The sequence below is a fragment of the Rattus norvegicus genome, chromosome 8 (genome assembly GCF_036323735.1).
Source record: "Rattus norvegicus strain BN/NHsdMcwi chromosome 8, GRCr8, whole genome shotgun sequence".
Lineage (NCBI taxonomy): Eukaryota > Metazoa > Chordata > Mammalia > Rodentia > Muridae > Rattus > Rattus norvegicus.
In genome coordinates this window covers 105,758,732-105,785,766 of record NC_086026.1, presented here as the reverse complement: position 1 = coordinate 105,785,766, position 27,035 = coordinate 105,758,732, and the positions used below count along the sequence as shown (strand labels likewise).

Here is a 27,035-nt window from a genome sequence, read left to right as displayed (position 1 = left end):
CTTCCCTCACCCTGAGGAAGCTAGAAAATAACTGAGCAGGGTGTGTACTGGTTTGAGCATAGGGGAGTCTGTGGTTGGCAAGCAGTCATGATCTTTCCCTCGTCTTCCAAGTACCTCAACTACAGAGAAGTCAAGTTCTCAGGAAATCCCCATCCACCAACCGGTTACTATGCACCACAAGACAGGACTCCAGTAGGGGTGTGCAACACCCAAGTCCACTGAGTGATACTTTTTTTTTTTTTTATAATTTGGGGGCTAGAAGCTGGGTTGTGGTGACACGCTCCTTTAATCCCAGCACTTGGAAGGCAGATGCAAGTGGATCTGAGTTCAAGGCTAGCCTGGTCTACAGAACAAGTTCCAGGATGGCCAGGACTATACAGAAACCCTGTCTTGAAAAGCCAAAAAGGTGGGGGAGGGGCTGGGGAATGGCTCACTGGGTGTAGTGCTTGCTGTGTAAGTATAAGGACCTGAGTTAGGATGCCCAGCACCTACAAAAATGCTCAGCGTGGGACCAAGAGCACTTGTTCTCTCAGAAAGTTGGGGTTTGATTCCCAGCATCTGCATGGTGGCTCACAGCTGTGTATTGCTACAGTTCCAGGGGATCCCACACCTTCATTCTGACTTCTATGTGCACTAGGCACACATACGGTGTGCATACGTACATGTAAGCAAAACACATACTAATTAGCCAGGCAGCGGTGGTGCACACCTTTAATCCCAGCTCTTGAAGTTTGAGACCAGCCTGCCTACAGAGCCAGTTTGAAACAGTCATGGTACACAGAGAAACCCTGTCTCCCAAAAACAATAAAGAAAGAAAGAAAGAAAAAGAAAGCCTAGACTGGGGGGGTTGGGGATTTGGCTCAGTGGTAGAGCACTTGCCTAGCAAGCACAAGGCCTTGGGTTCGGTTCCCAGCTCCAAAAAAAAAAAAAAGCAAGCCTAGGCTGGTGTGTGTGCGCTCATGCGTCTGTACATGCACACACACACACACACACACACACACACACACACACACACACACACACACACACACACTCACAGAGAGAGAGAGAGAAGGAGAGAGAGAGCCAAGAAAGTAACTGAGAATGGCCTTAAACTTTTAAGTTCTCTTGTTCCCCGCTCCCTCAGCCTCTCCACTGCTGGAACTGCTGCTGTGTATGCACCACCATGTCCCATGTCCACTTGGAAAAATAGGATTATGGATGGGAATTGGAATACTATAAACAGCAAATTTAAGGAGATGTCATGTAACTGGTTTGGCCAACAGTGCTTTTGACAACAGGGAACTCAGAGCAGCAGTGGGTATCTGTTGAGGCTTGCACACGAGACCTGATAAACAGAAAACAGACTTCTCCCACCGAGGGCTGCCAAGGACGTTGGAGCCTTCCTTCATCTTGACAGAAGCGCCAACCTCCCCTCAGGACTTGAAACCCAGCAGAGCTGGCTTCCAACTGGTAAGCCACTGCCCCCCCCTGCCCCCCAAAACCTACATGGCCAGAAGTCTACTGTGCCACCCTGGCTGGCCCTGCGTTTGCTCTGTCCAGGCCATGGCGCTTAGCCCTCCAAGGCTTTCCCCATCTGCTCCTCGCCTCTTTTTGCCTCAGTGACTAGGAATGGTCACAGCCTGCCCCAACAGGCACCTGCCTCCCTGGCCAAAACCCTGATTTGTTTATGCTTTTACCCTCCAGCCTCTGAGAAACCTCTCAGGAAGGATTTGGGGTAAGGGGGAAATGAGGGGAAAGTCTCTGTCTAGGCAAGCTTATTCCTCTGGCTAGACTTGTCTTCTGCACAAGTTCCTTGGCACTAGCCCAGCAGGGAGGTAGTAACAGTTGTGCTCAAGCTGGTGACCCTCAAGGGAAGATTTCCAGAAATGCTTCCTGAGAAACTTCTCAGAAGCCTGGAGCTCTCTGAAGACAGACTCTCCCCTGTCTAAGTGAACCCAGGAGGATGGCGCCAGAGCCCAGAACCTCTCAGCTGCTCCCTGTGTCTGTTCTGCTGCAGAAGTCTGAGTGGACAGCGAGCGTGCTGCTCGCCTGTTTGTGCTGGGGGAGAGCATGGGCAGACTGACCAGCCCCTGGGCAGTATGCCTTCTGTGGTGCATCTTTTCCTAGGCCTTTACTCTCTCAACAAGGCTTGTTTGCCTCCTTTCCTTATCTTAGGTAGCCCAGGCTTGAATTCAAGATGTTCCTATCTTAGCCTCTTGAATCCCAGGATTCAATGCCCAGAATCTCCACACCGAAATAAAATCTGTCATTCTTGTTCCCAGGGTTGGTATCCTTTATGTAGAATGGCTGCTCACTGCTCCGCAAGTGAAATTCTATTTATTTGTATGATCTGTCAACTTGGATGATCTGAGGAAAGGGAACCTTAATTGAGAAACACATCCATTAGATTGGCACATAGACAAGTCTGTGGGTAGCTTTTTGTTGTTTTTCAAGATGGGGTTTTTCTGTGTGGCCTTGACTATCCTGGAACTCCTTTTGTAGACCAGGCCGGCCTTAAACTTACAGAGATCAGCCAGCTCTGCCTCCTGGTAAGAGTCCAGGTCACTGTGGACCTTGCTGGAAGATGAAGGAAAAGGAGAAGGAAAAGGAGAGGAGGGAGAAGGACGGGGAGGAGGAGGGGGAGGAGGAGGAAGAGAGGGGGAGAGAGAAACGAACCAAGATGAACAAGCCACTTAAGTCTTACGCTCTGGTGGCAAATGTACAGAATGAGGACCAAGTTCAGGCACAAAGCTCTGGGTTTGACCCCAGCACTGCATATGACCAGGTATGGTGGCACATACCTGTAATTCCAGGTGGGGACAAGAGGTTCAGAAATTCCAGGTTACCCTCCACTACAGTGAGTTTAAAGCCAGTTTGGGGCATAAAACTGTCTTTAGAGATAAAGAGAAAAAAAAACTGATTATGAAAATTTGAATGGGCATGGCCTCCACAGGGACTACAGGGCCTCCTTCACAGTGCATTTTTTTTGGGGGGGGGGTTCTTTTTTTCGGAGCTGGGGACCGAACTCAGGGCCTTGCGCTTCCTACACAGTGCATTTTATAGTCTGGTGTTTCCTGGAAGCAGGCTTAAGCAAAAGGCTGGAAAGGACCTTTGAACAGTGGCTAGGCTGGTGACAGTACTTGGATGTGCCTAGGAACGGTAGGAGGTTTTCTACATCTGGGAGAGGCCAGGTGATTTCCTGCAGGCTTGGGGAAGGCGCCTGAATGGAAGGAAGCAGGAGAGAGTTGGCGGCAGCTGACTTCCATAGACAGAGACAAAATAGCCCTAGGAGAAGCAGCAGAAAAACCCTGAGCTCCAGTGGGCACAGTCGCAGTCAAGTCTTTGGGCTCTGTCAGCAGCAGGTCCAACGGCTACTGATGGCCGGTGGTGACCCTGCTGCATGAGTGGCTCAGTGGTCATGGCTACATGCCCTTGGATACTTTTACCAAGTGGCACAAAGTGGCTGCTAGCAGACGGATTAGAGCCACCCACACCAGCTTGGGTTAGTCCTGCAGGGAGTCTGTAGGGAATGAGGGTCCCTGTCCCTCCCTTGATCTGGTCAACGGAAGCGCTGACACAAAGCGGCATTCACTCCTGGGATTGTGTGACAATGTTTTCTGTCCTTAAAAAACTTGTCTGTAACATATGCATGCCCACTATTCAGAGTCCAGGAGCGTGTCAGATCCCTGGGACTGGAGTTAGACGGTACTAGCTGCCACATGGGTGCTGGGATCAGACCTGCGTCCTTGGGAAGAGCAGCTTGTGCGCCTAACCCGATTGTCTCTCTAGCCCCACTGAGTTCTTTTTAAGGTCCACTGTCACATTGTGACTTTTTTTTTTTTAAAGATTTAGTTATTTATTTCATGTATGTGGGTACATTGTAGCTGTCTTCAGGCACACCAGAAGAGGGCATCAGATCCCATTACAGATGGTTGTGAGCCACCATGTGGTTGCTGGGAATTGAACTCAGGACCTCTGGAAGAGCAGTCAGTGCTCTTAACCACTGAGCCATCTCTCCAGCCCATGTTGTGATCCTTTAACTGCCCTCCTCCTGACCCTGTGTGCAGCTTGTTGGGATACAAGTCACCTAACCATCTCCTCCCTGGAAAGGTGGTTCTTGCATAGTAAGGGATGCTGAGGTGGTCCCGGAGGACAGACAGATGCTATTGCATAGTCGCTTGGGGACAGTGTTGTATCCTGTTGTTTTTTTGTGTTTTTTAATAATTGTATTTTTCTTGGATATTTTATGTATTCACATTTCAAATGTGATCCCCTTCCCCCATCTCCCGTCCCCATTTCCCTACTTCTATGAGGATGCTCCCACCCCTACTCATCCTATTGTTTTTCTATGCTATGAGTGATGATGAGAGGGCACTGTACCCGGGGCATGGTTCCTAAGAGCTGCCTTCAAAGCAGCCTTTGAATTCATGAGTCCAACTCAGAACTCGTTCCGGGTGGTGCAGGTATTGCACACTGCAGGGCTATACGCGCTGGGGAACCCCGATGAAGCAGCAGAATGGGAGCCGAGTGCCTACTGATCCTGTTCCCAGAGGCCTCAGCCAGTCCTCTGGAGAGCTTTGGTGTTGGGGTAGCTCTTCAGAGACCCAGAACTGGGACAAAGGGAGGTGGGGCTTGTACCTCTCACTACCTCAGTCACTCAGAGTCACTCAGTACTCAGCTCAGAGCTTCAGTACTGAACAGTGTGAGGTCGAGAGAGCTCCACAATATCCCCGGCAGCCATCACTTATGACATCAACATTATTTTAAATTATTTCTTTATTTTGTATCTCAAATCACAGAGTATATGATACAATTATTCTCCAGCTCAACATACTCATTCCAGATGTCTTCTCTTACAGCATGGACAAATATGTGTGGGTTGATGAAGAAAATCACTCAGAGCTTATTAAAACTGCTTCCTAGACACAACCTGAGCTTCTGTCTGGAGTGGGTACAGGGAGTAAGAAAATTTAAATTCCCTGCCTATTCTGGGTAGGTGGTCCCTGAGCTACCCTTAGTGGACACTGCTTAAGACTTGTCGGTTACCTACTGGAAGGCATTTCAAAAACCACAAATAAGTATACAGAAATAGCTCTTCTATAAAAAATTCCATACAAAAATAATAGTATTTATGCAAAGTCTGAGATACTACAAAATAATATATTAGCCTATGGACTTCAATTTAGGGAGGAAACTCTAAGAGGCAAGCAAGATGTGCTCTGCGTTTTCCTTTACCTCATTTAAACTACTTAGTGCGCGACATGGGTACGTGCGTCATGCAGAAAAAGGGCAAAGTTACACTTTTCTGGAGACAGAAACTCGCGGCACACAAGCAGAGCAAAGCGTCTCTGAATGGAAAGTGAGCGACCTGGTGACTGAGCAACCTCCCTTCCAGTAAAGAGTGACAGGGTAAACGGGACCCAGGCCTCCTGAGCAGTCAGAGCGGGTGGAGAACTGGTCCCGTTTCTCAGGATGCTGTCCTAGTACCGCCCGGAAAAAACAGATTAGCAGCCTGGAGAGAAGCCACTTCCACAGAGAAGCCGCTGGGCGAGTGGAGACACTTCAGTATCACGAGGACAGACAGACAGAGGGTCTGAGCATGGGAAACTGGTACAGCTTTTGTACTCAGATCATGACCAAGGTGCAGCAACTGAGTCTGAAGTCAAGCACAGCAGAGGGATGGCTTCTGAAGTCCAATAATTTGGTTGGAGACAAGCCACTGAGGCCCAGATGGCAATCCCACCTCTCGTGTCCCTACCAATGTACAGACTGAATGGACCCTTGCCTGGAGGTTTCTTGTGATCGTAACCACCTATACTGGAAGTCCTGGGAAGCCCCAAGATGGCACTACTTGATGGGGCTTTCGAGAAGAGATCCCCTGTGTTCCTCAGACTTTTGGCACTTGTTGGCGAGACTGGAGCTGTCTGGCTGGAGCATGGTGAAGGTGTGCTTTGCAGTAAGCAATGATGCCCTGAGGGAGGTGGCAGGCCAGACTGTTGAGCTCACTGCTATAGAGGCGAAGGCTGCTGGGCCACACATGAGGCTCTGGGTACTTCCTGCCCGAGGCCCGGCTCCCAGAGATGCTCTCTCCCTTTCTGAGACCTCAGTAGAGAAGACACAAACCTTGACTTCCCAATAGCTTCTGAAGTAGCTTTCTAAGTAGAGAGGACCAAGGTCCTCTCTGCTAGGATAGAAAGCAGCCAAAGCACTGGTTCTACAGGGTTTTGTACATTAAAAAAAGATCCAGGATATCATCTTAGCTGAGAGACTGCGCAGAACAGACAGTGTAAACACGTAGCTTTCCTCTCGAGACACCGTGAGGGACGGCTACCCACATCAGTGTCAGTATCTGCCAAGGACTCCAAGGAAACATAAAATGCCAGTTTTGTGTCCTAATTTTTTCCCCTTAGCATACTGTGATCAAAGATGTATGTAGGAAAACTGGACCCTACAGATGGATATTTTTCAGGTACTCCGCTAATAGGTAAGAGGCTATTTCCTGAGGCTTGTTCTAACTTATCACAGCCTTTTAGCACTAACGTTAACAAAAAGAATTAAAGGAAGAATTGTCACATTAGCCTCCCCTTCTGAATGACAGTGCTGGGCTCAAGTACAGGTCAACAGAGCGTGAGTGAACTGACTTCGTGAGCTGGAAGGGACATTTCTGAGGCTCATTTAAGTGCCGTGCTGCAGGCTCCGGGCATGTGCCCCGGTCTTCAGAGACTGTGTATCGATGAACATTAGTGCCCAGAGGCACCGGCCCAAGGCGTACACAAATTGGAATGCCATTGGGAAGCTAGCTCTTAGCTATCCAGTCCACCTTCCAACAAAGACGAAGTCTATGTGCAGCATGAGGGTCACTCTTCGTGCGCTCAATTCATGAGCTTATACATTATCTCTCTTTATGTATTAGCAGCTTACAGATCATGTGATCTCAGCTCTCCCGCCTGCAGGGTAGGTTCAGCTCAGGGGAATGCGACTCACTGAGAACTTCAGGGCCTTGCTGCAGTCCCCGCCTGCCTTTCAGGTCCTAAAGCTAGCTAAGTTCAGCATTTCAACATTCTCGCTCCAAAACAAACCATGTCCCATGCTCACCACTAAAGGAGCAAAATTCTAAGGTCTATGTCACAGGTTTTTTGAATGAGGACAACCCATTTTGGTTGGGAAAGGAGCTTATAAAACTGAGTAGGTTTTTTGCTCTGGGCGTGGTTACGGCATAAACTGCTGACGCCATTCCTGTCATCTGCTTAGTCAGTCTGTCTGTCTGTCTGTCATGCACACACACTGTTCAGACTGTCACAGGGCACAAATCACACTGTTCTTGAACAGCTTCACTGCCTCTGACTTAAGATATCGGTTTAGATTTAGAAATGGCCGAGTTAGGAATCTACGAAGGGATACAGTGAGACATTTCTTCATCTGGACTATCCAAAAGGGGAACTTTCTGAGGACAGACCTGGGAATTACCTTCTAAAATGGGTAGCGTTCTGCTGCTGCTCTAAGTATAGGTTTTGCTAACAGGAGGAGCTGTCTTCATTCTGGTAAAACAACAAAGATGACAGGTTTTCCTCCCCACACTTCTTTAAAAGAATCAAATAAGAAAGATGCAAAGTGTGTGGCCACCACAGCCTGTTTTCTGGATGACTGTTCATAGGGAAAGATTCAGTCCCTTCTTCCTATGTAAGGCACAATAAATATAAAGACCGACTAGACTTCCAGCAGGGACACATGACGGGAAGCGTGCTAAGCGTGAGGGCTGAGCACCTCTGTGTAGCCTGCTGGACCTGTTCTTCACATGGAGGGCGCAGGCAGCTGCACATGTCATCAGGGGAGTGACATGGGTGCTGTACCCTTGAGAAATAGCAAACTGACCCTTGAGAGGGGAAATCCGCCTCAGCTCCTCGCTAAGCAGTGACCAGCACCTTGAGGGTAGGGAATGGCTATGTGCAAGGAACCTAAGTGCCCTCCTACAAAGAAACCCAGATGCTATGACCACAGTTTAACTCCCCGCCCCTTTGATTTTGATCTCTGTGTTAAACTGTGATTCAGTGTTGCTGGACCCAGAGCAATATAAACATAGTGAATGAAGATCAGAGTTCATCTTTTTCAACATCTCAATTTAGGCTCCTCTCTCACCCCACCTCAACCTTTGGGGCATGCGTGCGTGTATGTCAGGGCTAATCTAATGTAGCCCGGGCTGGCTTCAAGCCTCTGGTGACCTTTTGCCTGTCTAGGATTACGAGTGTTACCACCACTCCTGGCTTGGTCTAGTATGCAGATGCCCTCAGCAGTACATCACAGAGGAGGAACAGGGTTACACTGGGCAGTGCAGGGCAGTGGTAGTTAGAATGTTCAGGGGTGGGGCACACAAAGATTAAGTCTTTGGTTAGCTCCCCAGCTCTTTCCCCTGGACAGGGTCACATGTAGCCCAAGCTGGCCTTGAACTCACTATGTAGCCAAGATTGACTTTTCTGCTCTATTTCCCAAAAGCTGGGATTAGAGCCACACAACATGCCCAACATGTCTGCCAATTTAAAGCCCAAGTTTTGTCAATGTAAATCATACGGCAGCAGGGGCGCAGATAATGGGAAACAGTTCCTTGAAAATTACTGCAAGGATTTTGCAGTCTAGTAAGTGGGATGGGTGTAACACATGCATTTGCTTTAAGTTCTGAAACATCTTAGGACCAGTAGCTCAGTATTTTGAAGACTGAAAAAGCATTTTGTGGCCCTTGATGTCTCTAATCTCCATGTCTTCCTACGTTCCCAAAGGCCGACAATGATAACAGGAGGTAGCTCCTGTTGCATTCTGAGTCACTTTGCTCTGAGAGCCTGAATGTGTTCTAGAACTCATGTCAACACAAAGCCCTTTGAAACCTGCCAGGACCGTTATGCCCCTTGAACACTCTGGGCTCGTTCTACAGTTTCCTCCTGACAGAATGAGTTTGCTCCTGAAGAAACCTAAGCCACATCTGTATACTCATACTTATCAGTGTTAATGGCCTCAATAACCTATGTAAGCCAGCCAAAGCTTTTTGCTCAGCTCATAATGGTCAAGTCTCAGAAAGGCATCATGGAATAGAGCCTGTGCTCCCCGAACCACAGGACTGAAAAGAGCATTTGGACTGAACTTGGTGCAGGGCTCACAGAGAGCAGATTCAGACGGCCCTGGCTTTACCTGGTCGTGGAACTGAGTCTGCAGCCACTCTCTGCCCCCTTTCAGGCCTTAACGGATTAGTAAGTTGAGTGTGGCTTGGCAGTGGATGTCTCATGCTCCTCTACGTGGAGAAGCAGCAATCACACACATACCGCGGGATTTTCACGGCATCTTTGGCTTTAAGATCACATATGACATGCCACACTGGCATGGATGCAGGCAGCTGGAGTGTTCACGGTTTTAACAAAAGTATGAATATTGAGTTAGTTTGAAATGCAATTTACCCAGGAATAAATCTGTAAGGTCATTTTGATAATTAAAATATGGAAAAGATAAGATGTATAAGATAACAATGATGGCCATATTCTTGAAATAAAGACAAAAGTAATGACATTTGGTTCATTTTTACAAATTGCACATGGGTAAAATCACACAGTACTGCAGACAACTGTAGACAAGCAATTTGGTCAAAGGAATTGATTTCTTTGTCTCATTGTAAATTAAAAAGCTGTATGAATGCATAGCTTTGATTAAAACTATAAAAACAGTTTCTCTCTCAGTAAAACTCCAAACTTAGAATGCTGGCAAAAGGCAGTGCTGGCGAAGTTTTTAATGCACATGGAAATGCTATTCTACTTTGGCTTCCAGAAGTAGTCCTAGTAACTCCTATGCACCAACGCACTGACAGATGCTCACCTCAGTTTAGTGTAAAATTTCCTACGTGTCACCTAGGTACTTAAAGATTAGCGCTTGCTCCCTTCAGAAGCTAAGGCAGCAGATGCAAGAGGCGCTCAGCTAAACCTGGACCAGCTCAGCAGTTCACCGCTCCGCGCAGGCGACAACAGACCCCCACTGTGACTTCCAAGTTCACTCTTGCCTACCAAGGACAGTGGGCGGGCAGGCGAGGGAGAAGCTGTCATCACTGCATACTGCTCCTTGCAGCCACCTGAGGTCTAAATGCTCACACTGTGGGCCTTTAATCCCCACCTCCCTGAAAACAAATGAACTTCACCGCACTGCTCTTCAGATCGGCCTCTACCTCCTCAGAAAGCTTGCTCTGTTGGCGATGTCCACAGCTCTGCAGCTCCGCTTCATCCACACTATGGGAACTGTCATCTCAATCATCTCAGCCTGCGTGTAATTTGCTTATTGTGTTTCTCTAGTTTTCACTAAACACAAATGCAAACAAAGGCAAAGACTGAAGCAATCATTTCAAAACACAAGAGCTCACACTAAAGACACACATGAGCATCAAATATTAAACATGAGTTCTCTCCTGTCTTTATTCAGGGGAGGAGGGGTCCTCCTCTTCATCTTCCTCCTCTTCATCGTTGAATGAACAGGGGGTCTCACCTCGGGACTCCGAAAACTGAGAGGCTGCAGTGCTGGACTGGTGACTGTTTGGGGCAAGGAACTGCCCAGTTGCTAAGGCCACTTCAGCATCCAAGCACAACCCTTGGTTTACACTAGCAAGTAAGTTAGAAACACACATTAGGTTCATTAGTGCAGGGTTGATCGTTCTTTTCTCTTTGTACAACACAGGGATAAAAATTACGGCAGCGCTCTGGGAAGACCTGCTTGCTTTTTAGCCTGATCCACCTGCTGCAGCAGCAGCACAGCCCTGATCTCAGCAGAGTCAGGTCTCTCCCTGTGGCTTGCTTTTCTCACCTTGAAAAAAAAATACATACCTTGATTGGGGTACAGTGGCACCGGTGGTCGGGTCTAAATTTGAAACTGATTGGGTAGAGTTCAAAAGTAGTCCCTGATTTAACCAAGAAGGTCCTGTAGAGACGTCTGCAAGATCAAAGGAGCAAACAAACAACTATAGCACATGTGGGCTTTGAACTCTTGTGACTGCTTTGCTGTCTGAAGTAAACATGGGTTCTATGTCTTGGTGACAGCTGGACCATCATTCTGCCCTGTGAAGAACTTGGTGTTCTACATCGGTTATTTGGGGGCAGGGAAGGGCCACAAATAAATTTTTGAACAAGAATGGGAAGAAAAAAGCTATAGAACAGCAGACTCCAGAAAGAAAGAATGCAAAGTCAAACCTTGACGATCTCCCTTTTCCTCAAGGCTTTTCTTTCAAGACATTTCCTGAAATCATGTGTGAAGCCCCGAGCTGCAGGTGAATGGTTAAGAAAGCAGGTGCCCAAGGAAGAGGTGCTGGGCTCTGCTGGATATGGGAATTGTGATCTGTCCAGTAGGAGCGGGACTTAAGTCGCCTGAAAGGGCAGTACTCTTAACTACTTGGCCATCTCTCCAGCCTTCTTAATGTAAGACCCAACATGGTAGCTTACTGGGTAGAGTGGTAAGAATGTGGACTGTCTTGGACATTTGATGTTCTCACCAGGAAACACCACGACTGTGATGTTAGTAGTCAAAGCCGGAACTGGGTAATGATATAAGAATCAGAACTATCTTAGGAAAGAACGCAGCACAGCTTCTGGGTCAGGCAGATGCTCACACTTGGCACTCCTGCCCCAGCCTCTCCTGTGTGTGCATGGATGGTGTGTGTGCGTGCAGACAGGTATGTCCTAAGACAGGGTCTCTCACTGAGACTTAGGGCCAGCAGACCAGCCAGCCCCAAGGATCCTGCCGTCTGTCTCCAAGCACTGGATATTAGCATAGGCCATCACACACTGCCAACTGAGCCAGCTTCCCACCCTGGGTGCGCCTTTTTAAGTGTATGCAGATAGTCAATACCACTGCTCATCAATGGTCCAGGCTTTTCCTAACGAGCTCCCTGCCTGGTGTCGTGGGCTTTATCATCCAAACAGTCCTATTTTTAAAGGTCATGCTTTTAATGAGGGATTGTTTTACAATGCAATCATTTTTAAGATTTATTTTTATTTTATTGTATGTGTATAAGTTTTTGCCTGCATGTGTATCTGTAAACCAGTTTCATTCCTGGTACCCATGGAGGCCAAAAGAAGGCATTAGATTCCTTGGAACTCAAGTTACAGGTGGTAGTGAGCCACCAAGTAGGTGCTGGGATCTGAACCTAGGTTCTCTGGAAGAGCAGTGCATGCTCTTAACCTCTGAGCACTCTCTCCAGGTCTGCATTCATGTTTTAAAAAAGGCGAGAGACAGACCTCACAGAACACCACCGAGATGCCCTGGCCATCTCCCTTCTCCTGACCACAGGTCAATTCTTACTGCGCTGTGACCTGAGCGCTTCTCCCTGTACAGAATACTGGCTCAGAGAAAACTGGACCTGAATGTCTAGAGACCTCAGAATTACTGGATGAATGTGTATAGTCTCTTTTAGTAGTGGCTTTAATAAACAGTAAAAGTTTTAGAAACACAGCCAAAAAAGGAAAATAAAAATCTCTCACTGCAGGGCATGGTGGCACACACCTTTAATCTCAGCACTTCTGAGGCAGAGGCAGGCAGACCTCTGAGTCTGAGGTCAGCCTGGTCAACAGAGTTCCAGGACAGCCAGGGCCACACAGAGAAACCCTGTCTCAAAAATCAAAAAAATAAAATAAAATGTAAAATCTAATGCATACTCAGAAAATGTACTTTGCTCAAATAAATTTAAATTTGTGCTCACTTATTCCATTATTTTCATTTCTGTGTATGTGTGTGGCTTTGCACACACCATGGCATGAGTTCACACTCATGAGGACAACTTTAAGCGGCTGGTTCTTTCCTTCATAGACATAGGTACTAGGGATCAAACTCAGGGCATCAGGCTTGAAGCAAACAGTTTACCCAACAAACTGTCTTGTCAGCCCTTGAGGGGGGTGTGTGTGTGTGGTGTGTGGTGTGTGGTGTGTGGTGTGTGGTGTGTGTGTGTGTGTGTGTGTGTGTGTGTGTGTGTGTGTGGCGGGGGTGCTTTGGGAGTTGGTCCTGGCCTTCAAGCTTGTTGAAGCAGGGTCTCCTGTTTCTGCTGCTGTACTGCGTTCTCCAGCTCGTTGCTCTGAGAGCTTTGGCAAGTTTTCCTGCCTCTACCTCTTCATCTCCCTGCAGGAATTCTGAGATAAAAGAGGGATACGGCCTGTATGGCCTTCTATGTGGATTTTGAGGGTGAAACTCAGGTCAGGCTTGTGCACCTAGTTTCTGTACCCACTGAGCCACCCCTCAGCCTCTGTGTTACATTACCTTTGTAATTGCTGTGCAGAGACCATGGGGCTATGTGTCTAAGGTTAGGGCCCTGTCCGGCCAGTTGATAGACTGTTCCCACATAGCCATGAGGGACTAAATGACTACATGAATTTTACACGGGTCTTGCGAGCCTTTTCTTTACAAGGCAGCTGTGAAAAAAAGGACTCCACTTGTAAGAAGAATAGCAGATTGTGAATATACTTAAACTTAAGTCTGAAGAAGATGATGAAACTAAGGCTGGATTCCTGTGCTGAATTGGAATTGGTACACACAACTGTGGAAACTTTCTGCTGGGTCACAGCTATTCCATTGTGAACATTACAGATTGTATTTCCTTTCTACAAGGGATTTGGGAAGCCTACATTTCTTTCACATTATTACGGGCTCTGCATGGTGGTTCTCACACTCCTGTCCAAGAGCCATTACCTCCCTCCCTTTCTACACCGAAGCCACATGTCCCTTTGAACGGACAAGAAAATCTGTAGTCCAGTTTGCAGATGAGGTCATGAGGAGATCAAACCACAGAGCCTGCTAACCTGAACCTCTCCAGTGAAAACAACGTTCTGGTGATTTGCTGAGTAGGCCTTTTCATTCAGACATTGTTGGACTTCCTGTCCAGCAAGGCCACTGATGAAAACAGCAAGATCTGTGCCAAGGAACATGGAGCGAAGGGAACAGGGACCAGTGCATAAACGGGACACAGATCAGCTGAAGTGCAGGCCGAGGGATCAGACTTGCAGAAGGTAGGTGGTACCAAGTTAATACATGAAATACAACATAAATCTCAGCCAACAGACCCGTTATGAGCAGACAGCTAAAACAAACCACCTCTTTGCCTGCCTTTGATTTTATACATCTTACCTCGTATTAAAACTCGGTTACAGAGATGTACAGTAATGTGCACCTAGGGTCTCAGCTACTCTGAAGGCCTAGGCAACAGGGTCACAAGAGTTCAACTCAAGCCCAGACAACAGTGAAAACCCATCTTGAAAAGAACAGCAACAAGAACCGAAAACTGTGATGCGGAACTCCAGATGAAATGCTCGAGTTAACGTTGCAGAATAAATATCGTTGGAATTAGGAGAATCTTCCCTAAGTCATTAGGGAAATTAAATAAAAATCACCATGAGTTACCACTCCACACTCAGAGTGTGAAACTAAGGACAAACGGGCTGGGAGGAACTTGGTGGTAGACCGTGTATTTACCACAGAGCCATGCCGTCAATCACTAGCGCCAAAACTGAGGTGGGGAGGGCACTGATGTTAAAAGCGATCAGAAGCCTCATGCATTGCTCAGGACTGTAAAATGGTACAGTCACTGTGAGAACCATTTGTCATTTTAATCTAACAGTTCTACTCCAACAAAGCTGAAAATATGTTTATAAAAATAAAATGCTTATAAAAATGATTAAAAGTAGCATCATTCAAAATAACCCAAAAGCCTAACCAACCTAATGTATACCACTGACAAATGAACGAAACTGTGGACATATATAAAGTGGAAAAGAATATGGAGTATTTGCCAATAACAAGGAATTGGTACAGGTAGCCTCCCTAATCCAAAAATTTCAAATCTAAAATGTTTTGAAATCTAAAAGTTTCTAAGCACTGACATAATGCCAGAAGTGTAAAATTCAATACGTGAGCTCATGTGATAGGCCACAGCGAGAACACAGGCGTATTCGAGTGCCCTGGGTTACGGGCACAACTGTATGTGACGGCACATAAACCTCATGCTTAGATTTGGGTTCCATCTCTCAAGTAACTCTATTAGGTAAATTCAAAGATTCTAAGACACAAACAACAACTACAAAAATAAAACTCCCAAATCTGAAACCCTTCTGATCTAAAGCGTTTTGTTTGTATAACCTGAGACACCTACCTAATACAGAGGCATGGAATAGCCTGGATGAATACTGAGTGTATTAAATGTACTATGCAAAGTGGAGCCATTACAAAGGATACATAATGTTCAATCCCATTTAATATATAATGTCCATTACTGGCAAACAAACAGACACCTCCCTCCCCCCAAAAAAACCTGCTGCCAACAAAAGAAACTAGACTAGTTGACTGGTTGACTAGTTGACTAGTTGGTGGGTTGGATGTAGGGAGTGCTAAAGGCAGGCGTTTCTTTTCATGGCTATTGGGAGCTGGGAACAGGCACACATCTTTAATCTCAGCACTGGGAGCAGAGGCAGATAATTACGTTTGAAATCAGCCTGGTCTCTATTGTCAGGTCTAGGACAGTCAGAGATTTTTTGTCCCAAAAAAAGAAAAAGAAAAAGAAAAAGAAAAAGAAGAAAAAGAAGAAGAAAAAAAAAAAGTGGGCTGGAGAGATGGCTCAGTGGTTAAGAGCATTGACTGCTCTTCCAGAGGTTCTGAGTTCAATTCCAGCAACCACATGGTGGCTCACAGCCATCTGTAATAGGATCTGGTGTATCTGAAGAAACCTACAGTGTATTCTTATACATTAAATAAATAAATAAATAAATAAATAAATAAATAAATAAATAAAAGAGAGAAATTGTAAAAAAAAAAGTGCTCAGTAATTAAACAGTGGTGACAGGGGCATACATCAGGGACTACAGCAAAGCACCATTGAATTATATCCTTTATCAAATGAGTTCAGGGCTGGAGGGTGCCTTGCAAGGTACAAGCACTTTTTTTTTTTCCTGGTTCTTTTTTTCGGAGCTGGGGACCGAACCCAGGGCCTTGCGCTTCCTAGGCAAGCGCTCTACCACTGAGCTAAATCCCCAACCCCAGTACAAGCACTTCTTATCCTTCTAGAAGATGTGGGTTCAATTCCTAGAACCCACATGGTGGTTCATAACTGCCTACAGCTATAGTCCAAGGGGACTCTGACATTCTGTTCTGGTCTCCTTGGGCAGGAGACGCACATGTGGTGCACAGACATACAGGTGGGCAAAACATCCATTCATGTAAGGTTTTTAAAAAACAGATGTTTCATTTAATGAATATTAAATCTTAATTCCCTTGTGACTGGGAAAGCTGAATACCTCCATACTTCAGGGAAAGTAAAATCTAGTAAAATCAAATTGAAAAGTGTTGTCATCATCTGAGGAAGCTAAACATCCACTCAGTGAAGACCCAGAAATTTCAGTCTGTCATGTTCACACACAGTCCTTGACACATGGGTAGAATGTTCAAAGCAGTTGTGTATTTTAACATCAACTGGAAAAAAACAAACAAAACCCCTAAGTTTATTGCCCCTAAAATAATTTGTGATCTATTCATGAACTAAAAAGGTATGTGTGACAGCTACATTAAATTACACAAAGGAATCTGAGAGGCATAATGTTAAGTCAAAGAAAACCAAACCACTGAAGAAAACACCACACCAGGCAGGCAGCACACTCCTGCCTGTAACCCTGAGCACTAGGGAAACTGAGACAGGATATTCTAAGTTCAAGTCTAGCTTATTATAGAAGTGAATTTCAGGATAGCCTGGGCTATAGTAAGACAACCAGAAAGCTATGATTTCACTTATACATGTCAGAAGACAGAACAATACATTTCTTTTCCCAACTTACCATACTTGCTTTTGCCTTTAAGGAAAAGCAAATGAATAATAAACAAATTTAAAGGCAGAGTGTGATTTATACCCATAATCCTAGTCAAGATGAGAGGCTAGGCTGAGCTGAAACTGAAGAGATTCAAGAACTGCTTACATCTAAAGGAGTGTGGATCGACAGGCAGGACCGTGGACATGCACCAACTTTAACAATACTGTGGCTCCCTGCTGTGATCAACTCTGATCCCTCTGTAGCTCTATGCCCGAAATAAACCCTTCTTTCTCTGAGTTGCACCAACTTTAACATACTGTGGCTCCCTGCTGTGATCAACTCTGATCCCTCTGTAGCTCTATGCCCGAAATAAACCCTTCTTTCTCTGAGTTGCCTATTCTGCTGAATAGACAGATATAATAAAGCATTCCATTAGAGTGAATTAGTGCGTCTTTGGGGGTGGCTGGGTAAATTACTCTAAATTCTCCTAGGAGAGAGAACCACAAACAAAAACCAACCCCAAACTTCTACCAAGCTTTTGACTAAAAGTTTTACAAGACTCTAAACTCTCAGAATTACAGAGAAAATACATCACTGTGGACCTAGACGTAGTGTTGAGTCAGCCAGTCATTTTCTATACAATATATCTTGTATAGATGTAAGTTTGTAATCTTCTAAAAATCATTGATATTTGGTTTTAAAAAAAAAGGTCACGGGGGCTGGAGAGATGGCTCAGCGGTTAAGAGCATTGACCATTCTTCCGGAGGTCCTGAGTTCAATTCCCAGCAACCACATGGTGGCTCACAACCATCTGTAATGGGATCCAATGTTCTCTTCTGGTGTGTGTGAAGAGATCTATAGTGTACTCATATACATAAAATAAATAAATCTTTAAAAAAAAAAAAAAAAAAAAAAGGTCACAAACTTACTCTATAAAGTACTGAAGAATGCCCCCTGGTGAGGCCAGCAGTCTCTAAACTGCAGCATTCTGTGTGAAGATTTTTTTTTTCTTTTTTCTTTTTTCGGGGCTGGGGACCGAACTCAGGACCTTGCGCTTCCTAGGCAAGCGCTCTACCACTGAGCCAAATCCCCAACCCCCTGTGTGAAGATTTAACAAGTGAGTGTGATGTTCAGTCAGGGATGTGTCAGCGTGGCCAGCATACCTGTGATATAGCCTTCTAAAGCTTTTGGAACCAGGGATTTTGCGATTTTCAGATCCTCCAGAGAGCATTTGCCTGACTCCAGACCAAAGGACATTCCCATCCGCTTCAGTACCTCTATGTCATCATGGATCTCAAAGGTGTTATCAAAATTAAAGAGGTATTCAAACCTGCAAAATAAAGCAGGGACAGACCGGGAGAGAGACATGGCTCAGACACCAAGACTGACAACGAGATCAGTTCCCTAGACCGCACGCGCGTACACACACACACACACACACACACACACACACACACACACACACCCTAAATACACCATCAGTTTGTTGTTAAGAAAGAAAGGGCGTATGAGGAATTTGGTGTTACAGAGAAACTCTAAAAGTCGTTACATCTTGTGCTTTGTTTAATTTACTTTTTGTGGTGCAAGGCAGGATCACCCAAGGCCTCGTGATTGCTTGACAAAAGCATTCTGAGCTAAACCCCAGTCGTTTCTGTACTTTAAATAATGGAACAAGAGCCTAAGCAGGGCCATCATAAAGAGCACTGACTTAGAACAACAGAGCAAACCTTTCCAGGTCAGCTGGTCAAAGAAGCCCACTGAAGCTCCAGTGATGTTACAAAATGGGAGAGAATCTTTGTCCTAAAGGTAGGACTCTCCAAAGTTGTCTACAGCTGTGCGCTAGAGAAAAGCCTTTCTAATCTGGTATGTGTCACTAGTAGACTGGTTGACCAGCTTTGAGGAACCATTCTGGATGCTTAATTCATTTTCCTAGTCACCAGCTAGACACCGCATACTTCTGTCAACCAGAAGACTTCCTTAAAGATGGGTTGCACTACACTGCATTTGAGCTTAAACTCCTGGACTCAAGGGGTCCTTCGAGGTGGTTGGGACTTCAGGCCCTTATGCTAAACATACTTGAATTAAATGGAAGAAAATTTTAACAAACCAAATCCAGTTAAATCCTGTCTTGAGGAGCTAAAGAATAAAATATCTTAAGCCAGTGTCACAGGGCTGAGCCGAGTGGCTCGCACCTGGAATACCATCACCTGGGAGCCTAAGGCAGGATGATTTCTCTGAGTTTACAGCCGTCTTAGGGTTCATAAGTCCTAGTGCACCCTAGGCTACAGAGTGAGAATTTGTCGCAAACAAATAAAAAGTACCACATAAAAAGTACATAGCACCAATCAGAATTTTCTTGAAAAGTAGTCAGTCTGGACGTTTAGCTATTCAGCACAGCCATCTAGAAGCTAAGGCAGGGACAGCAAGAAGAGGCCGAAGCTTGATCCCCAGGACAGACTTTGTGGAAGGGCAGAGCTGACTTCCTGCTCAGGCCTCGTCTACAGGTCTCAGTCCTGTAGGGACAGGAATGCTCCAATGCAGGCTCTCAATAGTAGTGGGCTTTACCTTGTCATGAAATTCTCTAGTAAAATTATGTGAAGTTGAGACTTATACCAGGAAAAAATAACTTGAAGCAAGATGCTAAAGTGTATGAGTCTGAATAAAATACATTACGGAACTCAAAGTTCATCTGAGGTGGGCACCTCTCCAGAGGGTGACTTCAGGCACCACTTATATGCAGATGGCTTTGTAAACTCAGTTGTAAACTGTGGGAAAGCCTTCTGGCTAATTAAGGGTAAGATTGCTTCACCAAAGCAACTGACAGACAAGATTAGTGACCTACCTCAAACAACAAGCATGTGCAAGCTGTCCATGAATGGATGCCAGGCAAGGCATGAGTCAGTGACCACCCAAGGCACAGAACCAGAATAGATTCCAGCCCGAGTGAACGATGTTCATAATCTGCTAAGGTCAATGGCTCCCAATTTTCCTGACACTTTACTTTTTAATTATTATTATTTAAAATGTTGAAACAGGTCTCTTCCAGGGTTCTCCTGGTTGGCCAATGCTCGCAAACTCATACAATCCTGTGCTCAACCTCCTGAGGTTATTTATGTGCCACACGCTCGGCGGCTGACGCCTTTCAACCTGAGAGGGCAATCTTATATTCTCTCCTAAGAGACTAGCTTTATAAAGTGACCGAGGTTGACGTGTTATAGTGTGACATTTGTAGGTGGTGTCTGGAGATGCTAACCATTTTGAAGACTTTGGTGTTAGAATGTTAGCAGTCCTCCCTAACATATGTTTCTGTAGTTGGTGGCTATGATTAATAACCCTGACATGTAACATTTTACAGGGCTAGATACTGTGTGAATTTATCTCTAGCTTTTATAAGCTGGCAAAGTAAATAACTGATTTTAATTTTTTAGTTCTTGAATTCATGTTTAGATTTATTTACTTATTTTATTTATATATGAGCATACTGTAGCTGTCGTCAGACATTCAGACACACCAGAAGAGGGCATCAGATCCTATTACAGACGGCAGTGAGCCACCATGTGGTTGCTGGGATTTGAACTCAGGACCTCTGGAAGAGCAGTCAGTGTTCTTAACCTCTGAGCCATCTCTCCAGCCCCTAGTTCTTGAATTCATAATCCTTATTTTAGTGTGTGTATACCATGGAACACATATGGAGGTCAATGAACAATTTTTTTTTAGAGCTGGCTGTCTCCTCCTACCATGTGTGTTTTGAGATTAGACTCAGGTCATTAGGTTTGGCAGCAAACACCTTTATCTACTGAGCCATCTTGCTGGCCCTAATTCTTATTTTTGTGGAGGAAGGAATGAGATCTCAAGAGAGGCTGAGAAATTTAAAGAATGAAAGCTTGCTGATCCTAAGAACAGCAGCTCCACTTATAAAATGATGCAATGAAGCAGACTGTTTAAAGGTATCTCTCCGTCCTCAGAGGGCTGGGAAGTAAGAGTGCAAGTGCACCTCCACCTTGTCCTAAGTTACCAGAGCTCCATGGAGCAGGCAGGTAGAGGAGCTCCAGCTATAACCAGATCTGTCTTGTCCTCTGTGTACCTCTAACTTCCTCAACAAGGAAGGGAAAGAAACAGTGAATGCTCTCCTTTGAAAAGTGTGATCTCTTACTAGAGTAAATGGTGTCAATTATTTAAATTGTTAAAAATATTTTAAAAGGCTTATAGACTTCTGTGTTGACATGTGTCCCCCTCTGTCACTTTTAACTTATTTTTTTATGACAAGTTTTCTCACTGAACCTGAGGCTTGCTGTCTGAGTTCGGCTGGCTGGCCAGCGACCTCTGGCAAACCTGTCTCTGTTGTCATCACCCTCACCCATCCTGCCCTATAGCTAGGGTTCGAGTAAGCATGGTACACCCTGCTTTTATGTAGGTGAGGGGGATCCAAACTGAGGACCCCATGCCTGTACAGCAAGCACTTTGCTCACGGTGCCATCTCCCCAGACTAAACCGGGAATTTAATGCCCACTCAACGATGGATAAGGAATGCGGCAGGTGCTATGCCACGCACCTTTCAATTTCAGCACGTGGAAGCCAGATGGAAGCAATGAGACCCTTCTTTAATTTATTATAATTTTACTTTTTGTTTTGAGACAAGGTATCTCTCTGCATCCCTGTCTGTCCTCAAACTCAGAGATCTGCCTGCCTCTGTCTCCCAAGTACTGGGATCAAAGGTATGTACCACCACCATCAGGCAAGACCCCTTCTTAAAAAAACAAAATAAACAACAAACAGAAACGTACGTATGTGTGACACAGCAGAATGAAACAGTTGGTTTAATGCCACACACTGCTCTGATAGATTTCCATAAAAACCTGTAACGTGTAACTCCCCAATGAACCGACTTCCTCCTGGACCCTTAGAGGTGGTGTGACTTACTGCAGTTACACGAAGTTACCACACAAGTGTCACTCATGACAGGTTGGGCCCAGGTACCAGCACACAGGTCCCAGGCAAACCTGACATGGAGTAAGGGTCTGTGAAGGGTGGAGCCCACTGCAGCTGAGAAGGCATTTGACATAGCCCATGGAAGCCATTCTGGAAGGCTTCCATGGGCTTACACAGAAGGCCAGCCCTGTGCCCTCCCCGGCTCCCCACTCACTTGTCACTGGAGATGCTGCAGTCTATGACTGTTTTCCTGCTTGTATTAATGACTATAAATGGCAGCTGAATGGTGGAATTCACAGCTGGAGGGCCCTGGTTTTGTTGTTCATTTTGTCGATTTCTCTGTACCAGGTTTTTAAAAGCAATTTGCTGTAATGTTCAATAGACAAATGAGGTCATTTAAAATATGAAAAAGTGATTTGGAATTTAAATGAATTAACATAATACATTTAAAAATCTATTTCAAAATGAGAGTATTTAAACAGGCAGCCCATCTGTACTAGTGAATAAAAAAAGTTAAATATGATAAAAGATTACAATGATTTAGTTTAATAAACATATTTCAAGGGTAAAATACATACACTGTGTTTCTTTTTCAAGACAGGATTTCTCTGTGTTAACAGCCTTGGCTGTCTTAGAATTCACTTTGCAGACCAGGTGGCCTCAAACCCACACACAGAGAGTCTCCTGCCTCTGCCACCCAAGTGCTGGGATTAAAGACCTGCACCACTCCGCCCAGCAAAACACATATATTTTGAAGATGTCTAACTAAGAAACTATTGTGGCCTCTGGTTTTCATCTCCCAGAGACACAGGCTCTCAGAAATATGGGAGAGCCCAGCAGTACAGGCAATAGTTTTCTTTAAAGTGATCTCAAGGAAGCTTTGACTCGATTCACCTCCTGCAGCAGCCTAAGTTTAGGGTTAAATACACCTTGTCTGTAGTGTCTAGCCCAGAGTTATACATAATTCCTTAAACCAGAGAATTCTTTTTCAAAATGACATCTGGGACACTCAGACAGAGCTCTACCACAGGTTTCTAAGGTTTACATCTCAGGACCTGCTCTCAGGGTACCTTTAGAACCCAGCCCAAGTCTCTCTCTCCTTTACTGAGGTTTGAGTCCCAACACAACATGAACACTGCACTGTTTATGCCCTCACACCGTGCAACAGTGAACAATCACTGCCTGAACACCTCAGTCAACACAATTTATAACATCAACTGCAGGGCTTTTACTCGACAGAGTTTTCTACTCTTGAAGACAATATAATTGTATGGAAAAAAAAGACTTGTAATATTTCCATCATTCCTTGGCCTGTAAATATACAATTAGTTTACTTTTGGGTTAAATTGTGTTACAATGCTCGATTTTAAAAATCGTTGAGTTGGATATGGTGGTGCACATCTTAAATACCAGAACTTGGGAGGCAGAGGCAGGTGGATTTCTTTGAGTTTGAAGCCAGTCTGGTCTACATAAGTAAGTTGCAGGACAGCCAGAGGCTATGTAGAGAGATCCTGTCTCAAAACAGTAACAACAACAAAAAATTTCTTGAGATTATAAATCACTAAATTAATTTTGGCTTGAGGTTAGGGTAGAATTTTAACAATTTTTCTAATATCCTAAACATACTTCTACTATCATATATGACATATTTTTTCAAAGTGACATTCTCTAAAAATTATAAAATCAAAATGACAATCAACTCTGAAAAATATTGAAGATACTTTCTTTTTTTTTTTTTCTTTTTTCTTTTTTTCGAAGCTGGGGACCGAACCCGGGGCCTTGCAAGCGCTCTACCACTGAGCTAAATCCCCAACCCCATGTTTGCCAGATTTATGTTCAAAATGTTTCTACCCATTCAAATTTTATGTAAAAATAAAGAGCAACATTCATCATCTGTATGCAAATATGCTTTTGTCTTTAATAAATAGTAGAACTATTTTTAACTAAGAATTACTTTGAAAAAACATTTCTTTATGGTTTATTATCAACAAAATTTTGATTTATATACATATATACTGATGCATATACAGACTCCTCAGACTAGAAGGGGTCACTAAATGAAAAGCCCTGAACTAGATCACATTACCTTGGGAGCTGTTCGGGTACTCTACCCGACTTTGTGGCCCCCATGCTGTGGGAGAGCCTCAATGTATGGAGGAATATAAACAGGGATCAGGAAGAGTCCTTACATACTTACTAGTCACCGTTAAACGGCAACCAGATGGCAGAGGATGACCCACACAGTTGAAACAATGTTAATTTAGTCTTTTTTTTTTCTTTGCATGATGGAGATTGTTTTCACCAGGCAAGAACTCTACCACTGAGCTATCTCCCTAACCTAAATATTGTTATTAATAGTAAAAGTAAAATTACCTCCCATTTACTGTGGGCTGACTTCCTTATTTGTTGCCCTTTTATTGACTCCCTTTGGCTTTTTGTTCTTTTCAGACTCAATATCATGTTCCAGAGGCTGAACAGCATTAAGAGTGTTCCTTATGGGAAAGGTTTAAGGCAGGAAAGGACATTATGTACATAAAGTAACATTTGAGTTATCTACAAGTACAATGTAGCTGACTACTCATCTCAGTTGGCAGCTTGATGAGAATCACCAGGAGACCGCTTCTGGGCATGCCTGTGTGGGACTGTCTTGATAACATTAAGTGAGGCGGGATTCTGGTTACTCTCTGTTGCTGCGATAAAATATTCTGACCAAAAACAACTCAGGGAAGGAAGGGAAGGGTTCATTTCAAGCTCACTAGGTGAAGTCAACAGGAATTCTGAAGCAGTAACCATGGAAGACTATTAGCTAGCTTGTCTGCAGGTCCATACTTCGCTTTCTTACACAGCCCCAGACCACTGGTCCAAGGAATGAATGGTACCCTCCACAGTAGCCTGGACTCTCCTTGACAATCAATTAACAACCAAGATAATCCCTAACAGACTTGCAATCTGAGCTGGGCAAGTCTGTCAACTTGATAGTTAAACTAACGAGGGCATGTGAGAAGAGCTACTAATAGTTAACCTGTGCCATGAGAAAGTGAGCTACAATACTAAGAAAAACTAAGCCAGTTCAGCTACCACAACTAATGTGGGGACAACTTGCATAATTTACTTCCTATGGTTACTCTGTAACTCTCATTTGATAAAAGGAATAAGAATGAAACATTAAGAGGAATTAAGTTGTATGTCTACAGAGAACATGCAGTTACTATTTTTAGTAATAACGAGTTTCATTTACAGTCTGAAGCTGCCTAATTCTATAAAATGCACCAGGCTGCCCTCAGGTTAAAATCTTCTATAAATGTTTGGCTTGAGAGAAAGTAGAAGAAAAAAATAGGACTTAAATTACGGGCATGTGGGGCTGGAGAGATGGCTCAGTGGTTAGGAGCACTGACTGCTCTTCCCTAGGTCCTGAGTTCAAATCCCAGCAACCACATGGTGGCTCACAACCATCTGCAATGATATCCGATGACCTCATCTGGTGTGTCTGAAGAAGGCGACAGTGTACTCACATACATAAAATAAATAAATCTTTAAAAAAAAAATTACGGGCATGTTTCAGGTATAAAGATAAGCAAAGAGAAATAAATACTTAACCTCACTCTTTGTGCACAGAAACACAGAAACAACTGCAGGCCTTGTTTATCTTATTGATTCAGACAGGGTCTCAGGCCTTGAACCTGCTATGTATGACTATGACTTTGAAGTTCTGATTCCCCTGCCTTACTTCCCAAGTGCCAGGACTACAGGAATGTACCACTGAACCTGGGTTATAAAATGCTGGGGACTGAACCCAGCTTTGTGCATGGCAAAGGCTGAGCAAGCACTGTGCCAACTACCCCCGCGTCTGGTAGCCTGTTGCACAAGGTCATTCATTCCCTCCAGCATTACTCTCTTTAACACAGAGACAGCTACAGCCTTGTTCTTAGAACTGATATCCCTTGCAGATGCCCACTAGCTGCACCACAGACTTTTCTTCTTTGATGATCCTTCAGACAATGGCCATTTTCCTTCCTATTAGATAACTCTTGCCCCACCAGTGATAGCTTTAGGCCATTCTTCATTGAGGATCCATCCTCTCTGTGATTGATACTCTTCTTGCAAGAAAACAGATGGCAAAGCAAGTGTCTTGAGGGATGATGGCATCAAAAACACAGGGCTTGGGACAAAAGGGTGCTATGGCCTTACACAATAGATCACAGGAGAGAACTGGGAAATGGCAGGAGCCCAAGCCATCGCTAGTGCAGAAATCCCTCTGCCTGAGCTAGCCCCTTCCTGGGACTGATTAGACAGTACTAATGGTCCTCTGTGAACAGGTTGGAGATGCCTTTCCAGGTGTATAGGGAATTCAGGTAGGGAAAGGGAAACCACCACCCAAGACTTCTGTCTTTTCTCCTCCTTCATATTGCGAATGGGATAAAATGGCTGTAAGATTCTTTTGGAAGTCGCTACTTGACTGCCTTCACAATGGGCAGAATTAGATTCCCAGACACTTAAGACAGAAAAAATTCTGATTTTGTTAGAAAGCATGGTCCCAATTACTCCTGGATGCTGGTAAAAACATTAGATGCCTTAGCTGGGCACAACACTCTGGAGGGAGAGATGGGTGGACCTCTGAGTTTGAGGCCTGCCTGGTCTACATAGTAAGTTCCAGGGCTATGTAAAGCAATCCAGAAATGAAAAATAGATAAAAAATAGGTGCATCAGGGGATCCTCAATGATAACACTATCCTTCAACTGGCCCAACTCTGTGAGAGAGGAAAATGATCTATATTCTCTATTCAACTTTCTTTTACCCTCAAGACTATCTGAACTGGCCCACAGTTGTCCTGCTCCTTGTCAGCCTCTGTAGTTTAGCTCTGCACCTCTGAAATTGAGAGACCCAAAACCCAGCCCTGTAACCCTATCACCTGAGTAACAACTCGGAACAACACAGCTCACCTAAAAAAAGCCACGGACTGGGACCCCTGTCATGGACTATGGTTTGCCTCTCTGAGCGGCCTGTCGCTGGCACTCTAGCACCCCAGCAATAAGGCTGCCTGATACCAGAGTCCTCTTTCCTTCAAAACCCACATATCCTAACTTGGAAGCCCTGGTTCCCTGCTACCTTGCCCATCATACCCTAGAGGAACTCAAGAAGACCACCTTGATGTTTACAGAGCCCTCTTGTTAGCAGAGCTTAAAGATATCAAAAGAAGAATTAGGTAGTTTCACTGAGAATCTCAGCTAGTGTATACAGATGTCTTAGCATCTAAACAGCCTTTACAGCATGGCCTGGGAGAGTCCAGGCTCATTTTAGACAAGGCCTTGACCTTAGAAGAAGAAAGTCAA

The 27,035-nt window shown here is 44.8% G+C and overlaps 1 protein-coding gene across 26 annotated transcripts in view; it reads right to left on the bottom strand.

The window, feature by feature from the left end:
• Positions 1–4,740: 4,740 nt before the first annotated feature.
• The window catches only part of Tfdp2 (transcription factor Dp-2), a 141,009-nt gene continuing 118,714 nt past the window's right edge, over positions 4,741–27,035 (bottom strand). For 21 of the 26 annotated variants that reach the window (XM_017595584.3, XM_017595583.3, XM_006243556.5 and 18 more), the window contains 4 exons: positions 21,919–22,070; positions 17,939–18,105; positions 10,827–10,932; positions 4,741–10,604 (listed from right to left, as the gene is read on the bottom strand). In XM_017595584.3, the coding sequence (XP_017451073.1) occupies positions 10,421–10,604; positions 10,827–10,932; positions 17,939–18,105; positions 21,919–22,070 (609 nt within the window). In that variant the 3' untranslated portion in view covers positions 4,741–10,420. The remainder of the gene's footprint in view (positions 10,605–10,826; positions 10,933–17,938; positions 18,106–21,918; positions 22,071–27,035) is intronic. The other 5 variants (XM_017595585.3, XM_063265216.1, XM_063265218.1 and 2 more) reach the window with 2 other exon arrangements.